This window comes from Nannobrachium achirus, assembly GCF_963921795.1.
Source record: "Nannobrachium achirus genome assembly, chromosome: 18".
Taxonomy (NCBI): Eukaryota; Metazoa; Chordata; class Actinopteri; order Myctophiformes; family Myctophidae; genus Nannobrachium; species Nannobrachium achirus.
This window is the reverse complement of record NC_137825.1, coordinates 13,061,388-13,087,026: the sequence shown is the minus strand read 5'-3', so window position 1 is coordinate 13,087,026 and position 25,639 is coordinate 13,061,388. Positions and strand designations below refer to the sequence as shown.

The window sequence follows — 25,639 nt, the reverse complement described above, 5'->3', positions numbered from 1 at the left end:
ATTGTATAGCAAGTTAGCCCCAACAGAGGCTAAAAATCGCCCTATAATTCTCCCTTCAATTGTTCATTCTCTCTCCTATTCAAACAGGTCTTATTGAAGATGAACAAAAGTGTACAAAATAAACATCAGTACCTGTTCTGTTTAACTTCATCTGCGGCATCAGCATGGCTTCCATTATCCTGCATCCATCCTCCTCTGACAAAGATGAACAGCTTTTGGAAACCATCACCATCTTCTGTCTTGCTTGGAAAAGCCTAAACAGCTCACGTTCAGTCCATGTGGACAATCCACATTTAAGGACCGGAGTTACCAGCTGGGATCTGAATCTACTCAGCATTTTATCCAGTGCAGCAGTAATGACTTGACAAATGATCTGTAAACTATTCAACCTTGACCAACACCTCCAACTGAGACCCACGTGCACTGTACACACTGTTGGAAATAAACTAGGCTTCCTTGTCAGCAGCACGCATGCGCAGAGGGCCTTTGATTTGGTTAATGAGAGCTAACAAGACACACCTGTGGCTGCAGTGGTGGAAAAAGTACTAAATGTCTTTACTTGAGTAAAAGTATCACTACTGCAATGTAAACCTACAGTGTTGTCTGTTAATCAAAATGTAAAGCTACAAAAGTATTGGTATCAAGTACCAAAAGGAAAAGTACTCATTATGCAGAATGTCCCAAAGTATATCATTATGTATAAAAATGTATTAAAATCTTTTGAAAATAGCAGATCTACAAGCTCACAACGCGTCGCTGTGACGCATTCTCAGCTTGTAGATCGGCTATTTTTAAATTGCCAAAGGGCTGAAGTGGATATGCTTCGTAATCAAAATCAACAAAGTAGGAACTAGAAACCAAGGTTTTCAAATAATGCCTCTGAGATGTAGTGGAGTAGAACAACAAGTATTGGTACTCAAGTAAAGTAAAAGTACCTTAAAATTGTACTTAAGGGGAAGACCACCCATTTTCAATATTGAACTATGTTAATAATATAACTTAGAGTGTTGCCTAGAACTGGAGGATTGATTTTGGGGTTTGTATTGTAAAGTACAACGGTGTGATGTCATCAAGTTTTACAATACAAACCCCAAAATCAATCCTCCAGTTCTAGGCAACACAGAAGGGGAGGAACTTTTTTTTTCTATTTCCACACAACTTCTACAAATAATTATATTGCAAAACAAACATTAATCACCTTATTTAGCTATTTGGAAATAGCTGATCTACAAGCTCACAACATAGCACAACATGTTGTGAGATTGTAGATCTGCTTTTATTTTTGGTACTTCAAGTGTATTTTTGCTGTCAATAGCTTTGTATGTTTACTCAGGTAACATGTTTAATTGAGAACCACTGGCTCTATGATAACTCCCTGTAACTTCCCATGTGGTTAGACTGCCCTCTTGTGGAACAAAATGACACCGCACTAATATAACAAGTGAACTCAACTCAAGAGAACTTGTCTGTTTAATTCTGTTCTTATTTTCTCCTTTATCAACTATTATATATGCAAGCCTTTACTATTGGACGGGTGTGCAGTGTGCTCTGTTAACTGAAGATATTCAGCAGGACATTCCTTAGTGTCTGGCACACTCTAAATAATAATAACTAGAAAGATGCAAGTGTGTGGTTGCCATGATGCGAATATCATAATGAATTTCGTCTTAGCATTTGAATTTTGCCCATTCAGGTCAATTGGGAAAATGTATTCACTAATAAATGAATGGCGATATATGGAGATCTCTGTGTCAGAAATTGTCCCTTTTATGCCCATACATGGAGATACTGTGGTAAAGGGAAGCTTCTTCCAAATCAGGCAAATAGCACGAATCAAATCTTTTCAAATTAAGAGCACTTTAGTTACTAAAGAGTTATTTACAGATATAGTTATACGACAGAAAACACTGAACATTATTTTTAATTATAAACCGTATCTGCATGAAGTTACATCACAGAGAAACTGGCACTTGGTTGTCACAGACTTCACAGTGGTGGACTTTATTTACCCCTGTGGGGTTCAAATCCTCCACGGGACATCCGGCTTGGACGCACATCTATACCAACACACTGTCCGTGTTTAGGAAGGGGTGCTAACGACTCCAATGGGCAGGGGGGGAGGGGGCACCTGTCCCAGGGGGGTGTTGAACAGGACGAGTAGGACGGAGTCACTACATCCTCCCGGTGGGGGCTCCTCACTGGCAGGTGAGTCAGTACAGTACAACAGCAGTGCTATATGTTCATTATATACATGAGTTTCTCTTTCTTTTTTTCTACAAAACAATACAAAAAATGATTAGTCTATGTTGACCAATTACATCCAAAGCAAGTACTCATGCCCATTGCTGAAAACAATATTTAGTCTCTTCCAGAAGATTTCTGTAAAAATGTATAGCATATAGCCCCATGTCGGCTATTATAACACAAATCTGGTACGGGCACAACATATTTTCAGAAGCGGGTCACACTGGTTTAAACAACATTTATGAAACAAGCCCGAATAAGAAACTTTTACTTTGGAAACAAGCCCAAAAGACCACAACCCGCAAAACAACCAATATTTACAAGCAACTTTAAACAGAAAAACAAGCTGAATCACTAAAAAGCAGACATGGCAACACTGTACATGTGACCCGCTGCAAGGAATTTACCAGTGATGAAAAAACATATCAAAGATTGTAATGAGTTTGAGAAATAATAAATCAACTTTGGATCCTTTGGAACACAATTTTTTTTTTCCTTTTCTTTTTTTACACATACAGTACAAGATTATTATGGTAGTGTATATCGTTGTCGTTGGGCAAAAACCTCTCATCTCCATATTGTTTTAGTAAATGAACGCCATTCTTGATCACACTACAGTGTCACACAAAAGCATTGGAAGTAGCAGGTGTTACTTTTGCTTATAGGCTACATGCACAGCAGCAGCCATTTTGGACAGAAGTTGTCTCTTCTCTTCACAGGTGTTTGTGTATACCTTGATGGCGTCGTAAACGGCTGATTTTACACTTGGAAAATAGCGGATCTACAAGCTGTAGATCTGCTATTACAAGTAAAAGTACAGAATATTGTTATCTATAAGCTGAAGAGCACCTTATTTGGTAAAACAGTAGACAGTTCAGAAACCCACCTACCAGTGACTTTATCGTTAGGCAGGTTTCTTTTCTCTTCTTCTTTCTAACAAGATTTTCTGCATCGATGAGGTCACTAGTAGGTGGGTTTCTGAACTGTCCACAGCCCTCCTCTGAGACATAGATGATACAATATTCACAGATGATACAAAATTCTAATGAGCATTAGTAAGAACCAATTATATGAAGATAGTTTGAAAGTAGGTGAAGTCTTCCTTTACCGATTTCAATTTGTTGTTGGCATTTAACACTGGAACATACAAATAAGAAGACAAAGACATAATAACAACACCTAATGTTAAGTGGGTGTTCACAGATAAATAAACCTATAAAGCTAAAAGGAGCTTTCAGGGGGGCACACAATCTTGGTGATGTCAGATTTTCAAATGTGATCCTGGGTTAAAACCCTTCTTCGCTTCATTCAAGTATGAATATGTTGGATGTGACTCTTTAAGTGACTGCGGCGTTTGAACCGTTTCTCACACTGGTCACAGAAGAAATAATTTTCAGAATGAATCCTCTGGTGAGATGTGAGGCCATTATCAGTGCTGAAACATTTCTCACACTTGTTACAGTGGTACGGTTTCTCTCCTGTGTGAATCTTCTGGTGACGGTTGAGAACAGTCCTACAGCGAAACCTTTTCCCACACTGCTGACAGTGGTAGGGCTTCTCCCCTGTATGGATTCTCTGGTGCTGTTTAAGACTGGGCATTTGGCTGAACCTTTTCCCACACTGGAGACATTGATAGGGCTTTTCTCCTGTGTGGATTCTCTGGTGCCGTCTAAGAGTTTTTCCATCGCTGAACTTTGTCCCACACTGCTCACAGTGGTACGGCTTCTCTCCTGTATGAACGGCCTGGTGCTGTTTGAGATTACCTCTCTGGCTGAATGTTTTACCACACAGGTCACAGTGGTGGGACTTTTCTCCAGTATGAACGGCCTGGTGTTGTTTAAGATTACCTCTCAGGCTGAACGTTTTCCCACACTGGTCACAAACATGTTTCTTGACTGGTGGTTGGGAGGGAACAAAATCTGGGATGGAGAATGAGGGGAGATGAAGAAACCATAAAATGATTAGAGATAACATGTGTTGTGTTGCCATGTGACGATGTTCTCACTTTAAAAGCATCTCTCACTATTTCCTTCCAATTGATACAATAGGCATTGAGTCTGTTGAATGCACCATTTAACCAGTTAAGGGATATTTAACTTTCAAAAAGTGTTCGGTCATTTTATCGTCAATTCTATCTTGGCTTTTGGGAGCATTTTCCTGATCAAAAGGACCCGCAGTCCTAGTGCACGCTGTCAACATTTTTGAAAAATAAATGTAGCTTTAAAGCTTCATTTCCTCAGATAATAATTCTTTGGGAAAATGAAAAGAATTAAATACAATAACAAATTAATGAAAAGAAGTAATACAGTATTATTAGGAGGGCAGTATGAGTCCCCAGAAACCAGGACTAGGGCTGTCACAATTATTACATAATCGTCTAATCGTGATTATTTGACATAATCGTGATTATTTTTCATAATCGTCAAAATCGTTTCCATGTCAAAAATAGTGGAAATAGCAGATCTACAAGCTCACAACGCGTCGCGGTGCGACGCGTTGTGAGCTTGTAGATCGGCTATTTCCACTATCAATGTTCTTTTTTAAGTATAAAGTTGTCAAATATGTCTGTAATTTCTTTGTATATTTAGGTTATGTGTCATATCTACCATGTACAACTTCAAAGCCTAAAAGCCAAACATAAATGTTATCAACGACAAAAACACAATTAAATCGTTAAATCGCCAATTATTTGAGTGACAATTAATCGTCATGTAAAATGTCATATCGTGACAGCCCTAACCAGGACAGGTGTTTGAGGAATCTATCCTGGTTAAAATTGAGTTTGAGTTTGAAGAGGGGGTGTGTCTGATGAATATAAAGCATATATTTATCTAAATACTGAAATAAGGCAACTTAAAACTGAGTTCACAAAGGCCTTATGGCAAACGATAAAATTAACCCAAAATGTTTTGAAAGTGAAATATCCCTTTTTAGAAAATATAGCCTGTATTCAATTGGATCCAACGTAGATATTTAGTCACAAGCTTGTGTTAATAATTCATCGGTTCAAAACTTCAATATTTATAAAGTCAGACAAACTTTCAATTATACTTGAGAATGTGTCTATACTAGGCAACCTTTTTAACAGTAACTACAAGGATAATATCAGACCCCGGAACCAATCTTTTCAATGAGTCTAACAAGGCTAAAATTAGCTTGAGAATGTGTTTACAGTATAGGATGGGGCATATCTGATCAAATGCACTAGTACTGAATCAAGGGTTTTAAAAACTGTCTAAAAATGTCTATGATCATCTTGCATATAAAAAACGTTGTTTAATATTCCAAATACACAGCCATAGATCAGTCCTATGTCTCCGGACTCCGGTTAGCAGACTGACTGCGTGGCACTTTAAGCATCTGCACTACTTGTGTACTACCCCAATGATTAGTTCCTAAAACATGGAGTCAGATATGTTCTTCTAGTTTCATTTCCCTTTTAAAAGTCTGCCAGAAAACATGCGTTTAGTCAAATATCTCAACTTTTCTACAAGCTTCAAACAGAAGACATTCGCTGTCAGCGACGGGGCCGGAGCTGAAATGACTGCTGGGCTGAATATATGAATGATTGGTGTGGGGTAATTAAATCACACCCCCTGCCAATTGTTTGCCCCATACGTTTGTGCTTCCCAAAGGAAGTTTTGATATGTTCAGTCCTGCACTCATTACGGGACCCCTCGCCCACAGAGAATTTCATCCATGTAAAGCTTGTGGAAAAGTGGAGATGTTTGACTAAAACACACCTTTTCTGACAGAACTTTCAAAGAGATATGAAGAGCAGGAGTCTTCAACAGGGGGTCCGGGGCCCCTAGGGGGTCATCAGAGTTTCTATAGGGGGTCCTCCAAATCATAGAAACTTTTTTCTCCTTTTTTATATTAACCACTTGAACACTAGTGTCCTTATTCTGAGAACTTTAGACAAAAATAGCAGATCTACAAGCTCACAACGCTGTAGATCGGCTATTTTTGTCAAAGAGGTTTGGTGTAGAGGGGGAAAAGAGCAGACTAAGTACATAGTGAAAGGTCAAATTTAATAAGTATTGACGGTTCAAGTGGTTAAATATCTGAAAACACAAATTGACATGAATTCGGGTGATATTGTGAAACTATATGGAATCTATGAAAATATTGTGGGGGTCCCTGATTCATCTCTCTCTCAACTAAGGGGTTCTTGGCCTGAAAACGTTCAAGACCCCTGAACTAGAGGACAATATCGGACTCCAAGTATTAGGAATTAATCATTGTGTGAGTACACAACGCAAAGCAGAGCACTTTATTGCTGCGGAGACCGATCTATGGTTATGTATTTGGAAATTAATATTACACAAAGTGTAAGAGCCATTTGAGGCATCTTGTCATTTAGGCCTATTTGATGATGTCATCATGGCAGGGCTGGGTCAAGGCCTTGGTTGCCATGGTTACAGCCAGATATTCATTACTCTGTCCCTAATCAGCCTCAGGTGTTGCCAGTGGCAGAGGCAATGCCATGCTGTATGACAGTGGTTCTCAACCTTTTCAGGCCAGCGACCCCCAAAATAATCATATTTTAACTGGGGACCAGAATACATTTTGTATAACACGGCTCTATTTTCACAATATCTGCCTCTAATATTTGACAATTTGGCCAATGTTTGATTTGACATTTTAGAGGTATCAAAAAGTCCTTAAATTGACACTTTATGTCTGCAGATACCCTCTATATACACTTAAACTTTATCTTGGTTCGTTTACGGTTGAGTGAGAAAACAATGTTGCACATTAAGTTAATCTGGGGACCCCCACATAATGTATGGACCACCCTGGGGGTCCTGACCCACAGGTTGAGAAACACTGCCGTATGACATGTACTGTTAGGCCTATATGAAGGATAGAACACGAAAAGCAACCTGTGACACTTTTTTCCTTTAATATGCAACTCTCTGGTATAAATGATTGGTAACTAGGGGTCCTTGAGAGGGCTCCAGGGGGTCCCCAGATAATGGTTGATAGTTAGGAAACAAGTGTATTCCTATGGATCTGTAACTCTTAGTGGATTCTTATGGGTCTGTAACTCTTAGTGTTCAAATGAAACCAAATGGACCCTATTAAATTAACACTGATGACAGTGTAGATTGGTGGGTGTCTGAGAGATCAAAATGTTATCAAATGGGGGTCCGTGGTCTAACTCTAATGCATATCAAACTGGGGTTCCTTGAAATTAAAATGGATGAGAATCACTGCTAAAGCCATAAACATCTTCTCTAATGGGGGTCCGTGGGCTAATATGTGTCAATTTGGGGGTCCTTGACATGATAAGGTTTGCGAAACACTGCTATAAAGTATTCTCTGTCTGACTGGAATTATTTCCATTGTATAGCAAGTTAGCCCCAACAGAGGCTAAAAATCGCCCTATAATTCTCCCTTCAATTGTTCATTCTCTCTCCTATTCAAACAGGGCTTATTGAAGATGAAAGAAAGGCTACAAAACAAACATCAGTAGATACCTGTTCTGTTTAACTTTAACTGCGGTTTCAGCATGGCTTCCATTATCCTGCATCCATCCTCCTCTGACAAAGATGAACAGCTTTTGGAAACCATCACCATCTTCTCTCTTGCTTGGAAAATCCTAAACAGCTCACGTTCAGTCCATGTGGACAATCCACATTTGAGGACTGGTGTTACCAGCTGGGATCTGAATCTACTCAACATGTTATCCAGTGATGCAGTAAAGTAATGCCTTGACAAAATGATCTGTAAACTATTACACCTTGAGTTGATCAAAACTCCGACTGAGACCCACGTGCACTGCACACACTTGTTGCAGTTGTTGGAAATAAACTAGGCTTCCTTGTCATAGCACGCATGCGCAGAGGGCCTTTGCTTTGGTTAATTAGAGCTAACAAGACACACCTGTGGCTGCAGTGGTGGAAAAAGTACTAAATGTCTTTACTTGAGTAAAAGTATCACTACTGCAATGTAAACCTACAGTGCTGTCTGTTAAACAAATGTTACTTGAGTGAAAGCTGCAAAAGTATTGGTATCAACGTACCAAAAGTAAAAGTAGCCTACTCATTATGCAGAATGTCCCAAGGTATCATTATGTATGAAAATGTATTAAAATCTTTTGAAAATAGCAGATCTACAAGCTCACAACACATCTCTGCGACGCATTGTCAGCTTGTAGATCGGCTATTTTCAAATTGCCAAAGTTTAAATGGGGCTGAACTGGATATGCTTATCAAAATCTACAAAGTAGTAAGGCCTACCGTTTGCCTCTGAAATGTATTGGAGTAGAACAAGAAGTATTGAAAATTGGAAATACGCAAGTGAAATAAAAGTAGCTTAAAATTGTACTCAAGTACTGTGTACTTAAGTAAATGTAATTAGTTACTTTCCAGCACTGCCTGGCTGCTACTGCTAGTTTAATTATCAGTGGTAGAAGCAGCTGTGTTATCCAGTTAGTCTTCAGTCCCTGGCCTGGACCACACTTTTTGAGAACCACTGGTGTAGTAGTGAAGTAACTGAGTACATTTACTCAAGTACTGTACAATTTTGAGGCAATTTAACATTTTTAACACAAGCCTTTGCTTTTTTCCACCACGATTGAGAACCACTGGCTCTATGATAATAACTCCCTGTAACTTCCCTTGTGGTTAGACTGCCCTCCTGTGGAACAAAATGGCACTGCACTAGTATGACAAGTGAATCCAACTCAAGAGCACTTGTCTGTAATAATTCTGTTCTTATTTTTTCCTTTATCAACTATTATGCAAGCCTGTACTGTTGGACAGGTGTGCACTGTGCAGTGTGCTCCGTTAACTGAAGATATTCAGCTGGACATTCCTTTGTGTCTGGCACACTCTAAATAATAATAACTAGAAAGATGCAAATTGAAAATTGCATTTGAGTGAGACAATCTGTGTACTTGAGTGTGTTACATTTCTACCCCTGTCATGTCTTTAGTTTATTTCCTTGGCTTGTACATCTCATATCTACCCAACCTTTTTGTCTATAATATAATAATTATCTATAATATCGTTGTGTCTGGAGACTTGATGAGGACTTTATAACGGACTGAAGTTGTGATAATAAGACCTCTCATCTATGGACTGTATGAACCGTAACATAATGAGTGTTATTGTATTGTATTGTAAATTTTTATTTTCTGTATTTCTGCTGCCCAAGTTGACCTGTTTACTATATACAACATTTTAAAAAACAAAGTTTAAAAAAGTTTAATTGCATTTGAATTTTTGCCATTCAAGTCAATTGGGAAAATGTATTCACTAATAAAGCATGTCGATAAATGGAGATTCTCTGTGTCAAAAAGTGTCCCTTTTATGCCCATACATGGAGATACTGTGGTAAAGGGAAGCTTATTCCAAACCAGGCTAATATGAAATATCACAAATCAAATCTTTTCAAATTATGATTGCTTTAGTTACTAAATGAGTTATGTACAGATATAGTTATGCCTGGTCGGCAATCTGTAACGTTGGATCGACTGATACGACAGAAAACACTGAACATTCTTTTTATTTATAAACCGTATCTGCATGCAGTTACATCACATAAAAACTGTCTCTTGGTTGTTACAGACTTCACAGTGGTGGACTTTATTTACCCCTATGGGGTTCAAATCCTCCACGGGACATCCGGCTTGGACGCACATCTATACCAACACACTGTCTGTGTTTAGGAAGGGGTGCTAACGACTCCAATGGGCAGAGGGGGAGGGGGCACCTGTCCCAGGGGGGTGTTGAACAGGACGAGTAGGATGGAGTCACTACATCCTCCTGGTGGGGACTCCTCACTGGCAGGTGAGTCAGTACAGTACAACAGCAGTTCTGTATTCATTATATAAAGTAAATAAAGAGTTTTTCTTTCTTTTTTTTTTACGAAACAAAACAAAAAGATATTACACTATGTTGACCAAATACATCCAAAGCAAGTACTCATGCCCATTGCTGAAAACAGTATTTAGTCTTTTCTAGAAGATTTCTGTAAAAATGTATAGTATATAGCCCCATGTCTGGTCGTTAAAATTAGGCAGATAATTATATGAACTATTAAAAAATAGCAGATATACAAGCTCATATACAAGCTCGCAGAGCGGCACATGAGCTTGTATAACTGCCATTTTTTAATAGTTAAAGCATAAAATAATGGTTAAAGTGGTTCAAATCTTAAGTGACACAGATTTGCGTTCAGGCCTGAATTGGACAAAGAAAAAGCTATCGGTTTCTGGGCCTATAGGAGGAGGTGGGTTGGTGAAAGGATGCCAGTGTCCCTGGATGCTGGGGTTGTCTGTGTGAAAAGATATAAAAGGTATAACTGGGCCAACAGAAGGTGTGACTGGGCCTATAAAAAGGTATAACTGGGTCAATATAAGGTGTGACTGGGCCTATGAAAAGGTATAACTGGGCCTATAGAAGGTGTGAGAGGGCCTATCCACCCGTTTCCGCGAGAATTTACTGTAGCATAATCTGTGGGACACTTCCGGAGAACAGCAGACATACAAGCTCACGTCACGTCGCAGATGCAGCCGTTGTGAGCTTGTAGATCGGAAGCTGCTGCACACCTTCTGCGCAATGCACGATAGAATGTTGGAAAGTTGTGGATAAAAAGGTATAACTATAGAAGGAGGTGGGTTGGTGTCCCTGGATGCTGGGGTTGTCTGTGTGGAAAGGCTTGCGGGCACTGATGATGTCCAGACCAGACTGATTGGTCAACTTGGTTACAAGCTCCTGAATGTCAATCTGCTGGGAGGTTTAGTTGTCCATGGGTTCCTCCTTCACCTTTCCATTCACTGCAGGGACGTCAAGAAAAGAAATCCAAACACAGATGAATGTGAAAATGCTTTGATGAGACCCCAGGGTTAAAGTCACTTTACCAACAGGAGGGACAGATTTCAGCTTAAATGGACAGTTCGACCGAAAAGTAACCTTTTCTCCTAAAGATTACTCGGCCCAAAAATCTAACGACTAACAACAATATGGCCAAGCAGCAAAATAGCAACTTCTTGTCATGCATGCATGAATGTATTCATTCATTCAAGATTTATTTATTCTCGAAATTACAACTGAGTCGTTAAACTCATTCACAGTGACTACTGATGAAGTCATTTAGGCAGTTCTCTGTGCAGGAACAGACTGACTGGTTGAACTTACCATGGAGGGACTGAAAGGGAAGCCCGTCTGCTCCGATAGGCTGGCCAGGAAGTCCCTCATGTCTGATAGGCTGTCCAGGAAGCTCCTCAGCTCTGATAGGCTGGCCAGGAAGCTCCTCAGCTCTGATAGGCTGGCCAGGAGGAAACCCCTCCTCTCTGATAGGCTGGCTGGGAGCAGCAGTATCAGCAGCATGGGACGCTGTGTCCATGTCTCTCTCCTCCCCATCTCTTTCATGTGAGTGAGCTGGGTCTGAGCCATAGACTGTAGAAAAATATGGACGAAGCGAAGCCATTGGTTTCTATGCAGCGCGAATGGCTCTGTACGTTCCCTTGGAATGGGTGTCACCATCATAGAAATAAATAGAATTGTAAAAGCACCAGAGATGCTATTGGCTGCCAACGGTCACGTGCAACCGCAGGGATACATGGGAGAATGTGGTCGGAGCCTCCCGAAATACAGCACACAAAGAAGAACACAGCCGGCTGGTATTAGTTTAGTTGGCCACGCCCCCCCCCGCAACTTTATCATTTATTTTAAAATAAATTGGACCACATTTCAACAAAACGAATATGATGGTGATTGAAAGGCATTTCTTAACTAGCGATAGGAACCATACAGTATTCATGAAAATGTTAATTAAGGTTAGAAAAAGTAACGGGAAAACGAATGGGATCCAATGGAGAGAATTTTTTTTTGCGATCGGCCAGGGGAAAACAGCGCAACTAGCGGCCAATCATAGGAAGTTTTACTTCCGTATTGGAGTCATTTTAAATCGGCAGAACTATGCCCCTGGTCTGAGCAGAGCTTCTGAACTGATCTCTGACACTACCATCACAACAGTGTGTCTCTTCCTTCTCTGTGATGTCCCAGCAGGAAAGCTTCTAAATCATCATGTTTGTTGTTTACATTCTATCAATCCAAGTTATATATGCATCTATATTCTGTCACCTTTAGGTTTGGGACCCTTTAGTATTTTAACGATTCTGGTTCATTAACGATTCCTTGATGGTTTGATTTGACGATTCCTATATTTAAACAATTTTAATGAAAGCCAACATTCACTCAGGTTCCAAATGGGCCCGCACAGGTCTGTAGCTCAGAGTTATGGTGGTCCTTTAAATTCAAACGTTTGAGAACCACAGTTCTTTCTAATTGTCTAGCAGACAAGTCCACATGCCAGCTCTGACGGTGTGACAAACCGCTTCCAAATGTGATGAAACCGATTCTGGTTTCTCAATGTTGGATCCGGTTCCGCACCCCAACCCTAGTCATCTTCAGAATCTTGACCATCTATGAGTCGACCACGATCCCTCCTCAGCTTGACAGAGACACATTTGAGACCCCAGTCAGCATCAGCACATTCAGCAGCTATCTGCCCAACAGTTTCCCATGTGTCAGTCTCTTCACAGTAGCACTCGATGTTGGGGGCAGGACTAGATGGAGAGACACAAACAAACAGCTATTAGAGACATGCCTGGTGTGGACAAGAAGAAACCTTTTCCCAGACATTTGTGGAGCAACAGTGTCATACATGACGTCTCCGTCTCTCAGCCCTCCTAGAACGTAGATCTTTCCATCTAGCACAGCCACGCTATGCGAGCAACGTTCCACTTGCATGGGAGCACACATGTTCCATTGGTTGGACGTGGGGTTGTAGCATTCCATCGTATTCTCAATTGTACGGTTATCTTTAAAATGCAGACCACCTGCAGATGGACAAGAATTAACAGCATAGTGACTGTTAGTGTGTTTTATTCATTCATTAAAGACAAGAGAGTCTATTATGGAATTAAGATCAGCGATGGAAAGTAACCGAATGCATTTACAAAATTACTCCACTAGTATTAGTATTTTTTGTTCTGCAAGCACATATTTTATGCCTATACTTTTGTACTTTCTCTAGTGTAAAAATATATATTTCTATATTATGTTATTGTTGTTTATAGTCCTTCTTCCACCACTGGAGTGGAAGAGCCTATAATAAGAGGTATGATACCTGTAACATATATCCTTCCATTCAGAACACATGCAGCCGATTCAGAACGTGGAATCTGCATAGGAGCGACTTCTGTCCATACAGAGGTTTTCGGGTTGTACTTGACCATCCGGGGTTCCCTTGGATGAGATCCTAAAGTCCAGGAGGACACACACGTCAAAACATTCACTGTCACCAGGAGAAGCATGAATACATAATACCAAAGGATGTGTACATTTTCAGTGAACCATTATGCTTGACATAACCAACTTTTTCAGGCCAGGGACCCTCATACTGGGACCCCTTACCACCTCGTGGGGGAGGGGGGGGACTTTATTTTAAATGTACAAGTGGTACGGCAAGTAGGGTGGCCATACCACCAATGTCAATACTTTCAACAATCTGTCAATTGCACACAATAATCATGTATACAAGCTATACAAAATGGACAGAATCATGGTTTATTTTTCAAATAAATGTGGAAAATCTTCTAAAAACATTTTAAGATAAATGGACATTAAAAAAATCAACAATTTTGCGGACCCAAACATTACCAAGGGTTAAAGCCAAAAAAGATCCCAAGACTGACAATTATTTTCAGACCATGTCCCAATATGTGATTTTTGAAACATGGAGCACACAGCACACACCAATATTTGGGGCAGTTCTGAACTGCCTTCACTGAATATGTGTGTGCCAATCCATGCTTCATTTTATAGACGTATCTTTTGAAGTTCTGGTGTATTCTCTGCTAGTCTGGCCAGTTCAAATACTCATATCTTGGAACTGTAACTGCTTTTTAGTTTGGAGATCTCTTGACTAACGTTTTGACGACTTTGTCATTCACGCCACGGATATCGCTACACCTCCCCCTTATTTATTTTGCGGATCTGCACTGATCTCAGAAAACAGACCGTATGGAATCCTCAAGACTGAAATCAGTCCCCAGGACTAAGAACTTTAATCCCTGCACTACATACAAAAAACAACAGGGACGTGCTGGCCATTGGGAAAAGCGGGACAACTCCCGAACGACCGGTTCATTCCTGGCCGGTCCAGGCCGGCCATTAGGAATAAAATTCAAAATAAAATGTCGGCCTTCGTTCCATTTTCTGGGGCTGGGCGGCCAACCAAGTAAATCGTCACTGTCGGGCAGAAACCTTGTATCTCCAAGTTTCAAATTTGTAATTTCTTTTCACAAAGCAAAGCCCTGCTTCATCATACAAGGCTGTCGCACAAAAGTAGTGAAAACAGCAGTTTTCACTAGTTTAAATCATTTTTAAAATGGTTTTGGACATACAAGGTTTCCACTCGACAATGACGAAATATAACTCATGTAATTGGCCCACTGGCTTGTCACTTGTCATGATCTGAAATGGCAAATCTTTGAGTAGCAGCAGCGCTATAGAGAGAAATCTCTCTCTATAGCGCGCAATGAGGGCCTCCACAACTCTTTTTCCCGGGCTGAATCAAGGGCCCAGCACGTCCCTGAAAAACAACCTCATGAAACCCAGCAGGCTGAACCAGCAGGTGCATCAATCTGTTCCATACCAATACAATAGAGCTCTCCATCCAGTGCCACCACATTACACCTGTCAACATGATGCTCTTTCAAACCGATACTCTCCAAGAGCTGCCAGGTGTCTGTGTTGGGGTCGTAGCGCTCCATCGAGTCTTCACTCTTCTCATGGTCATACCCCTTGCCCCCCACTGCATACACATATCCATCCAGCATCACCAGGCCTATGGACCAATTAAACTGACCATTAGAAGTGAAGAATCTCATTGGGTAACCAAGGCTAAAACACTTGGTGCTTATTCCAAAACAAAGACATGCCGCCAGTTATATTAACCAGTTACCACCAATTTCTTAATGGTTACCACTTAAACAGTTAACCATGTCCATATTTAACTAATTAAGTAAAAATACGTTTATGTGAAATGGCTCATTTTTTATCAAAAAGTTCTGCAATTTTAGATGCTGGAAATTTGATAGTGGAAAAAACGGTATTCCCATAAACAATACATAAAACACGGAAATCATGTGGTGTCATTATTCTACAGTTAGAACCCATATATTTAGCTTACTGTACAGACGCCTTTTCAGAGCTGATTTGAACGAATTTCCATATAATTAGATATTAGCCATAAAAGCAACGGATATTGTCTGATAATGTCCATATATTCTGAAATATGTAAATATCTCAAGTTGCCACATATCTGGTGCTTGCACTTTCACCCCATTTTATTCATATTTTGGCTATTTGGAAAGAGATGATCAACAGACTAGCTGATGTGATGTCACACATAGTGAGCTCACAGATTTTCTATTTTCTGAAAGAAAAATATAATAGTAAAACAGTTTTAATGTTGCCTTTGATGACCTGACCAAAATATGGACACCAGGGCTAATGTGGTTAATTTGAATGTGATAGTAAGACAATCTTACTAAAATGATCCCAACTCCATGCACGTGGCTCATTCATGGGAGCCCTCTTCAACCATGAGTTCTTCTGAACATCATAGCGCCACATCTCTCTACTGACACGACCAACATCATACTCATCATCAAAATAGAATCGGCCTCCGGCCAAATACAGAGAGGAACCTACGGTGGAAGAAGAGCAGAATTAAAACATGTTGTACCTTGATTGACTTGAATATGCATACTGTACACAACACACTTTACATTTCTGCACATATCTTCTATTTTATCATCATGTTTTACTTATGAAGCTATTAAAAAGAATAGAAGTCCGCACAACAGCTGATGTGTTTATTAAATTCATTTAAAACATAAAGTTTGGCGACGTTTTGGTCATCAGCTGGCCTTCATCGGGTAGCCTTCATTGATAGGTTTCGGCCATCACCTGATGAAGGCCAGCTGATGGCCGAAACGTCGTCAAACTTTATGTTTTAATTTAATACACACCGGAGCATCATATATGTACACCCAATCACTGTCTGAAGTGCTTTGGGATTCTGTGCAACACTACGTCTTACTATGTTTACTGTATGGTGCAGTACTACAACACTACGTCTTACTATGTTTACTGTATGGTGCAGTACTACCGTTGTGTCTTACTATGTTTACTGTATGGTGCAGTACTACCGTTGTGTCTTACTATGTTTACTGTATGGTGCAGTACTACCGTTGTGTCTTACTATGTTTACTGTATGGTGCAGTACTACCGTTGTGTCTTACTATGTTTACTGTATGGTGCAGTACTACCGTTGTGTCTTACTATGTTTACTGTATGGTGCAGTACTACCGTTGTGTCTTACTATGTTTACTGTATGGTGCAGTACTACCGTTGTGTCTTACTATGTTTACTGTATGGTGCAGTACTACCGTTGTGTCTTACTATGTTTACTGTATGGTGCAGTACTACCGTTGTGTCTTACTATGTTTACTGTATGGTGCAGTACTACCGTTGTGTCTTACTATGTTTACTGTATGGTGCAGTACTACCGTTGTGTCTTACTATGTTTACTGTATGGTGCAGTACTACCGTTGTGTCTTACTATGTTTACTGTATGGTGCAGTACTACCGTTGTGTCTTACTATGTTTACTGTATGGTGCAGTACTACCGTTGTGTCTTACTATGTTTACTGTATGGTGCAGTACTACCGTTGTGTCTTACTATGTTTACTGTATGGTGCAGTACTACCGTTGTGTCTTACTATGTTTACTGTATGGTGCAGTACTACCGTTGTGTCTTACTATGTTTACTGTATGGTGCAGTACTACCGTTGTGTCTTACTATGTTTACTGTATGGTGCAGTACTACCGTTGTGTCTTACTATGTTTACTATATGGTGCAGTACTACCGTTGTGTCTTACTATGTTTACTGTATGGTGCAGTACTACCGTTGTGTCTTACTATGTTTACTGTATGGTGCAGTACTACCGTTGTGTCTTACTATGTTTACTGTATGGTGCAGTACTACCGTTGTGTCTTACTATGTTTACTGTATGGTGCAGTACTACCGTTGTGTCTTACTATGTTTACTGTATGGTGCAGTACTACCGTTGTGTCTTACTATGTTTACTGTATGGTGCAGTACTACCGTTGTGTCTTACTATGTTTACTGTATGGTGCAGTACTACCGTTGTGTCTTACTATGTTTACTGTATGGTGCAGTACTACCGTTGTGTCTTACTATGTTTACTGTATGGTGCAGTACTACCGTTGTCTTACTATGTTTACTGTATGGTGCAGTACTACCGTTGTGTCTTACTATGTTTACTGTATGGTGCAGTACTACCGTTGTGTCTTACTATGTTTACTGTATGGTGCAGTACTACCGTTGTGTCTTACTATGTTTACTGTATGGTGCAGTACTACCGTTGTGTCTTACTATGTTTACTGTATGGTGCAGTACTACCGTTGTGTCTTACTATGTTTACTGTATGGTGCAGTACTACCGTTGTGTCTTACGATGTTTACTGTATGGTGCAGTACTACCGTTGTGTCTTACGATGTTTACTGTATGGTGCAGTACTACCGTTGTGTCTTACGATGTTTACTGTATGGTGCAGTACTACCGTTGTGTCTTACGATGTTTACTGTATGGTGCAGTACTACCGTTGTGTCTTACTATGTTTACTGTATGGTGCAGTACTACCGTTGTGTCTTACTATGTTTACTGTATGGTGCAGTACTACCGTTGTGTCTTACTATGTTTACTGTATGGTGCAGTACTACCGTTGTGTCTTACTATGTTTACTGTATGGTGCAGTACTACCGTTGTGTCTTACTATGTTTACTGTATGGTGCAGTACTACCGTTGTGTCTTACTATGTTTACTGTATGGTGCAGTACTACCGTTGTGTCTTACTATGTTTACTGTATGGTGCAGTACTACCGTTGTGTCTTACTATGTTTACTGTATGGTGCAGTACTACCGTTGTGTCTTACTATGTTTACTGTATGGTGCAGTACTACCGTTGTGTCTTACTATGTTTACTGTATGGTGCAGTACTACCGTTGTGTCTTACTATGTTTACTGTATGGTGCAGTACTACCGTTGTGTCTTACTATGTTTACTGTATGGTGCAGTACTACCGTTGTGTCTTACTATGTTTACTGTATGGTGCAGTACTACCGTTGTGTCTTACTATGTTTACTGTATGGTGCAGTACTACCGTTGTGTCTTACTATGTTTACTGTATGGTGCAGTACTACCGTTGTGTCTTACTATGTTTACTGTATGGTGCAGTACTACCGTTGTGTCTTACTATGTTTACTGTATGGTGCAGTACTACCGTTGTGTCTTACTATGTTTACTGTATGGTGCAGTACTACCGTTGTGTCTTACTATGTTTACTGTATGGTGCAGTACTACCGTTGTGTCTTACTATGTTTACTGTATGGTGCAGTACTACCGTTGTGTCTTACTATGTTTACTGTATGGTGCAGTACTACCGTTGTGTCTTACTATGTTTACTGTATGGTGCAGTACTACCGTTGTGTCTTACTATGTTTACTGTATGGTGCAGTACTACCGTTGTGTCTTACTATGTTTACTGTATGGTGCAGTACTACCGTTGTGTCTTACTATGTTTACTGTATGGTGCAGTACTACCGTTGTGTCTTACTATGTTTACTGTATGGTGCAGTACTACCGTTGTGTCTTACTATGTTTACTGTATGGTGCAGTACTACCGTTGTGTCTTACTATGTTTACTGTATGGTGCAGTACTACCGTTGTGTCTTACTATGTTTACTGTATGGTGCAGTACTACCGTTGTGTCTTACTATGTTTACTGTATGGTGCAGTACTACCGTTGTGTCTTACTATGTTTACTGTATGGTGCAGTACTACCGTTGTGTCTTACGATGTTTGTTTGATTGATTGATTGATTGATTGAATACTTTATTAGCAGTTCGCAGAAAAAAAAGCACAGGAAAGTACCGTTCGATACGAAGTCCGCAAAGAGGATTTAAAACCAAGAAAGCACTATGGTTTGTTTCCATTGGGGTCCTTTGGTTGTTGTTTGTTTACAGTATGGTGCGATACTATAGTGTGTTGAATCCTCACCTGATGCAACCACAGCATACCGGCTTAGTTTCTTAGGCAGTCGTCCAAGAATCCTCCACTGATTGGTCGGGGGATCAAAGCTCTCAACTTTGTTAAAGCCGTCGAAATTTACATTCCCTCCCACCGTCACGATCACTTCAACAAGCAGAGAAGGGGCAGGTGAGACAGTAGCAGGGGTACCGTTAAAGCAAAAAAAGAAAATCCCAAGACTGAAAATGATTTTGTCCCAATATGTGACTTGTGAAACGTTGTGAACGCGGACAGCACCCCGACCTTGCATCTGTCTACCTCAGGGATTGACACCAACGCTTGCCCGACAGCCCTGGGCAGGTAAATAAAGTGGTCGGGCAGGTGAAGTTTACTACCAGGTTGCCCGACCGGTCAAGTGCCCATTTTGAGTTACATAATAGTAGATATGTTTCTTTAGCCGCTGAACGGGGCTATAGACTAGAGTGTTCCATCTGTGTCTCTCGTTCGCTCTCTCTCTCTCTCTTTTTAGTTAGTGTATGTGCGTGCTCTTTGTTCATCAGGTACCTGTGATCCTGCGTGGACGTGCTGCGTTACTGTAAGGCTGCTCCCCCTTGGCCTCAGATATGAACCTCTGGCAGCCCTGCTGATCTTTCACCACCTCCAGACACTCGACCACAGTGAGGAGGTAGGAGGGACTGATGAGAGGCAGACGGATCTGCTCCAGCACCTTAAAGAACAACAAGTGTTTATTAGTCATAATAATCATGCAGGACCAGCCAGTATCACATAAGCATACAGTAGATGCCAAGTATGTATTATTGGAAAGTGACCTTGCATTTAGAACAGGGTTTTTCCAAAGTGGGGGCTGACTTGGAACACTTTGATAATATTTGACCTGAGTTCACTGCACTGGGTTTGTCCTTTTTCAGTCTACACACCAATGTGCTCACAACGCACATTGGGCCCTATTATGATCCAGGTCTTATGCCTTATGCCTTAACTTCTTTACCTTTTTTTCACTATTTTGAAAAACATTTTTAAATACTTCAAATGCTGATCTACATCTGCACGTTGTGAACTTGCAGATCAGCTATTTGAAATATTTAAAAAACAAAAACAAAATAGTAAAAAAAGGCAAAGAAGTTAAGGCATAAGGCATAAGACCTGGATCATAATAGGGCCCAATTGACTGTTACGCGTTGTGAGCTTGTAGATCGGCTATTTTTTGGCGAATGTTTGCCCTCACAATAGTGATGCTGGGGTTAAATCCGCAAGTAGAAAGTTTTCCTAATGGAAAGGGATATTCTTTTCATTTTCCTTGTGACATATATTGTATCTTAGGGGCAAAGATTTACATATTTATGTACACAAATGGCATAATTGTGAAGTTTCTATAAAGCATCGGTGTAATTCAGGGGTGCCTTGGACGAAAAGGTTATTTGCAGGGGTGACCTGAGACTAAAAAGTTTTAAAAGCACTGATTTAGAAGACCCCTGACATATTGATAGGCAGAGACCTCTGATGGTCTTACAAGGTGAGACTAAGAAATGACTGACCTTTCCAAAGGTGTGCTTGCGGGTAGAACTCCTGTCTAACCACAGCATGGCAGCTTCAAACACCATGTCCTCCTCAGGAACATTAAGATGGTCACTGGAGAGAACCTCTGTCAGTCTTTCCACGGAGAGAGAGAGGAAGTCTTCCTATTGGTAGAAAGAGAAATACAGTAGACAGATTAGCCGAGAGATGGAGAAGACTGTTCCCACACCTCATAGATTACTGAGCCGGGCCGCCATGGTAAAATGCATAAAGGGAAAACACTATTCACTGCTGATGGTAGTAGTGTAGATGTGATGTTTTAGTGAGTGAGCTATAAAATATATATAATATATATGAGTTTTTTAACCCATTTAAGCCTAGAATTATTGAATGCTTTAACCAGTGAAAAATAGCAGATATACAAGCTCACAGCGCGGCACCGAGTGCCGTGCTGCGAGCTTGTAGATCTGCTATTTTTGAAAAATCATGAAAATTAGAATTTTGACCTGATTCTATAAGTGTCTTTTGAATCCTTCTAAGGTTTTTTTTAAAAACCTCTGTTTCTATATCAGCAATCTGGCTAGCCATCATCAAAGAAAAGTTCCTTTTCACTTAACTGGAGCTCAGTTAGTCTGTTTTTGAGAGACTACTATGTCAGTGGTTCTCAAACCTTTTCTTGTGAAGGACCCCCAAAATGATATGTATTTGGCCACAGACCCCCCATCTCAAAATATCTAGTTCCAGGGACCACCCAGAAGCAGAATTTGAGTTAGAACTGTTCGCTTTGAAAATACATATATTCAAAGATTTGCACACATTTTCACGAAAATAGCAGATCTACAAGCTCACAGCGTGGCACCGAGTGCCGTGCTGTGAGCTTGTAGATCTGCTATTTTTCACTGGTTAAAGCAGTCAATAATTCTAGGCCTAAATGGGTTAATGAATGAATTTAGTGAATGAGCTACATTTTGATTATAGCTAATATATCCAACCACTGAGACGGATTGAATGTTCTTAATTCAGGTGTCAAATCACAAATCAAGTTGTCTCGATACATTTTACATATTTCTACCCAGGTCTGTGTCAGTTCAGTTGTCAAGTTGAGTAACAGAAATAGAAAAAACAAACAACAGATACAAACATGAACAACTTGTGAAACGTATGACCCCTCAACCACTGACCTGCTGGTAGATGACACTGAAGTGTTGAAGAATGTAATTCATGCTGTGTTTCTTCAGCATTTGACAGGAGTGGTCGTCTGCACAGCAGTAAATCCCTACACAGTTATTTATGTTCAGGTGACCCCTCATGTAGCCACAGCAGGCCTCTCGAACTGTCGGGAAGTTCAACAAGTCTGATGCTACTAGTAGGGCCTAGAACAGATGAGAAAGATATATTTATTATTAACTCATTACTGCCAACATAGTTTTTTGAAAAGATTTGCATGGGTGTCCTGGAGTTGGAAAATAATCTCTGTCCACTCGCGATGATCCAAAGATAGCCCAAGCTATTGTAGCCCCCACAGTTAGTACCAGCCATGAACCAGCGACAACGGCCCTGCTAATCGGGCTCAGCCCTATTAGCACGACTGGTTGTGCGTTGGACTGGCGAGTGGGAGTCCCGGATTCAATCCCCGCTTCCGCGCATCACTACAATCGCACCCCCATTGCCCCATTAACACACTTGTGCACACCAGAAACGCATTGATGTCTCAGAGTGCCGACGACTCGTTCTACGCATTAGTCGGGGGCCTTAGGGAGATAGAATGGTAATTTCGTGCTAATCAGTCTAAAAGCGCCAAATTTTGCACAGAGGTAGCCCAGGGCTTGCTCTAATGATTTAGCTAGGGCACCGGAGTCTGAATCCATTGCAAGCATTTGTTTTGCACAAAAAACATTCCTTGGGCTACAAATGGCCCCAGAAAACGATGGTTTAGTGATGAAAAGATAGAAAATAAGGTTTATGATAATAATACATTACCTGCACGTTATCAGAGGAGATGGACACCTTTGAAGTGTAGGCATAGTTCACCAGCAATCCAATCGTGTGAGGTTCCACTCCTTTTATGGTCACCCTTTCCTGTGTGGACTCCACCATGCCAGAGGTAAACATGGCCTGTGCAGGGTGAAAGGGTGAAAGGTTGGCTTGGAGTGTCCATGGTTTAAGCCTTTCTTATTTACACATTAATGTGTGATTGATTAATTAATTTGGATATTGCACGATGATTGGTCAGGCAGACCTGGATTTTAATCACTTTAACAATTAATTTATACTTTAGATATTCAAAAATAGCAGATATACAAGCTGCAAGTACCACGCTATGAGCTTGCAGATCAGCTGATTTTGAAAAATCATGAAGATTTGTGCAAATCAAAAGAACTTTAAAATTTTAATATTTTTTGGGGGAAAAGGAAAAAAAATGTAATACAATAAAATAAATATTAACGATAATTGAAAAAAGGTTATTGAGAAAACACAGCCTGCTCACGTATTAGGATCGTATTATGAGCCACCAGAAAAAATAATGGGCGTTTTTAATTAATCTATCATGGTTAAAATGGAGTTTGAAGTTACAATGGGTGTGTATGGGGAAAGGTCCTGAAGGAGGAGGGCTTGGTAACATGTACATTAAATATCTAAATACTGAATGAAACAATTTAAAATCTGTTCAGGGTGTTCATAAAAGCCTGATTAGACGATAAAATGACCAAGTGGTTTTTTTTTTTTTACGTGGAATATGCCTTTAGCATTAAAAGATTTGAAAACCACTGATCATAGCAACATACATTTTTTCAAAAGCCTTAGAAGGATTTAGAAGGTATTTGTAGAATCAGCCTCAGGTCTCATGGGTTAACAACAGCAGGTGAATAAAAGTGTGTGTTTACCTCAAAGTAAGGGCTGAAGGAGGCCATTACATAGCGATGGCAGGGGACCTCCTGTCCCTCACAGCACAGAGTCACATCACACAAGGTGCTGTTGAGACGCAGCCTGTTGAGACCCTCCAACACCTTGTTGGGATGGTTGGAGTCCAGAAAGGATAGAGGTGCACTGGCGCCGTCCTCCTGAAGTGTGCAACCACAACAACATCCAGAGGGAGATTTATATATCAGACATATAAACTACCCATTTAGGCCTGACCTCAGTTTTCTGAAAAACATCAAATATTATAAAGTGTTCAAGTGTAGTGTTCAACGCCTGAAAAGGATAACTTCACCCATTTTCAAGATAAAATAGTAAAAAGAAATATATACCCGGTCTGTGTCTCATAAGAGGGCTGTGGACACCTCACAAACCCGCCTACCAGTGACATCATTGATTGTTACGCAGGTTCTTTTCCCCCGTTTCTTTCGAACACGATTATGGTTATTATTATTATTATTATTATTATTATTATTATACAAGAACAATGTCTTACAGTACAGTATAGCATGCTAACATTCCAGGAATAGAAATCCTCTAGTAGTTTCTATTAGCTTGGATTCCCCATCGATGTCACAGCCCCACAGGTAGGCAGGTTTCTGAAGTGTCCACAGCCCTCATCGACTCACAGAGTGAGTAGAAATAAATGGTACCATTTTATAATGAGCATTAGTGAGTTCCTATTATATGAATATAGGTTGGAAACTGGCACTCACATGGTCAGTGTTCAGTCTCATCCTCTTGGCAGCCTGTGGCGATTCTCTCTGGCCGGCAGCATCCATGTTGTCAGCCATGGCTGAGCTGAGGTGGAGAGGAATGGGTCTGAGATGAGGTGAGGTGGAGAGGAATGGGTCTGAGATGAAGTGAGGTGGAGAGGAATGGGTCTGAGATGAGGTGAGGTGAGGTGGAGAGGAATGGGTCTGAGATGAGGTGAGGTGGAGAGGAATGGGTCTGAGATGAGGTGAGGTGGAGAGGAATGGGTCTGAGATGAGGTGAGGTGAGGTGGAGAGGAATGGGTCTGAGATGAGGTGAGGTGAGGTGGAGAGGAATGGGTCTGAGATGAGGTGAGGTGGAGAGGAATGGGTCTGAGATGAGGTGAGGTGGAGAGGAATGGGTCTGAGATGAGGTGAGGTGAGGTGGAGAGGAATGGGTCTGAGATGAGGTGAGGTGGAGAGGAATGGGTCTGAGATGAGGTGAGGTGGAGAGGAATGGGTCTGAGATGAGGTGAGGTGGAGAGGAATGGGTCTGAGATGAGGTGAGGTGAGGTGGAGAGGAATGGGTCTGAGATGAGGTGAGGTGGAGAGGAATGGGTCTGAGATGAGGTGAGGTGAGGTGGAGAGGAATGGGTCTGAGATGAGGTGAGGTGAGGTGGAGAGGAATGGGTCTGAGATGAGGTGAGGTGGAGAGGAATGGGTCTGAGATGAGGTGAGGTGAGGTGGAGAGGAATGGGTCTGAGATGAGGTGAGGTGAGGTGGAGAGGAATGGGTCTGAGATGAGGTGAGGTGGAGAGGAATGGGTCTGAGATGAGGTGAGGTGGAGAGGAATGGGTCTGAGGTGAGTGGGTCTCGTCTGCAGAGAGAACACAACAACAACATTGCTGTTACATGTAGTCACACAGTAAATGGAATATGGTGCATTTATATAGCACTTTTATCCAAGGCACTTTACATAGATTGTGCATTACATTCACCCATGTGCATTACATTCAGCCATTCACACACCGATGGCGGAGGAAACCATGCAAGGCACCAACCTGCTCACCGGGAGCAACTAGGGGTTCAGAGTCTTGCTCAAGGACTC

The 25,639-nt window shown here is 40.9% G+C and overlaps 2 protein-coding genes across 2 annotated transcripts; both read right to left on the bottom strand.

The window, feature by feature from the left end:
• Positions 1–9,763: 9,763 nt before the first annotated feature.
• Positions 9,764–11,744, bottom strand: LOC308303347 (uncharacterized protein; the record flags this gene model as incomplete). The annotated part of the gene is made up of 2 exons (XM_080747702.1): positions 9,764–11,032; positions 11,394–11,744. 2 exons carry the CDS (start codon positions 11,742–11,744, stop codon positions 11,030–11,032), a joined length of 354 nt encoding a protein of 117 aa, XP_080603828.1. The 3' UTR covers positions 9,764–11,029.
• Positions 11,745–12,635: 891 nt separating this feature from the next.
• Positions 12,636–24,749, bottom strand: LOC308303346 (kelch-like protein 24). The gene is made up of 12 exons (XM_080747701.1): positions 24,556–24,749; positions 23,806–23,982; positions 22,901–23,035; positions 22,102–22,293; positions 20,941–21,084; positions 19,949–20,111; positions 19,415–19,549; positions 15,818–15,976; positions 14,920–15,111; positions 13,390–13,521; positions 12,925–13,099; positions 12,636–12,826 (listed from the first exon to the last, which is right to left on the bottom strand). The coding sequence occupies exons 1-12, from the start codon at positions 24,631–24,633 to the stop codon at positions 12,658–12,660; spliced, it is 1,851 nt and encodes a 616-aa protein (XP_080603827.1). The 5' UTR covers positions 24,634–24,749; the 3' UTR covers positions 12,636–12,657.
• Positions 24,750–25,639: the final 890 nt, after the last annotated feature.

Coding starts and splice junctions, on each gene's coding strand:
- LOC308303346 (XM_080747701.1), bottom strand. CDS start 24,633: ATGGCTGACAACATGGATGCTGCCGGCCAGAGAGAATCGCCACAGGCT. Junction 22,294..22,900: donor TCTCCTCTGATAACGTGCAG/GTAATGTATTAT, acceptor CATCTGTTCTAG/GCCCTACTAGTAGCATCAGA. Junction 19,550..19,948: donor ACGTCCACGCAGGATCACAG/GTACCTGATGAA, acceptor TGCTTGTTGAAG/TGATCGTGACGGTGGGAGGG.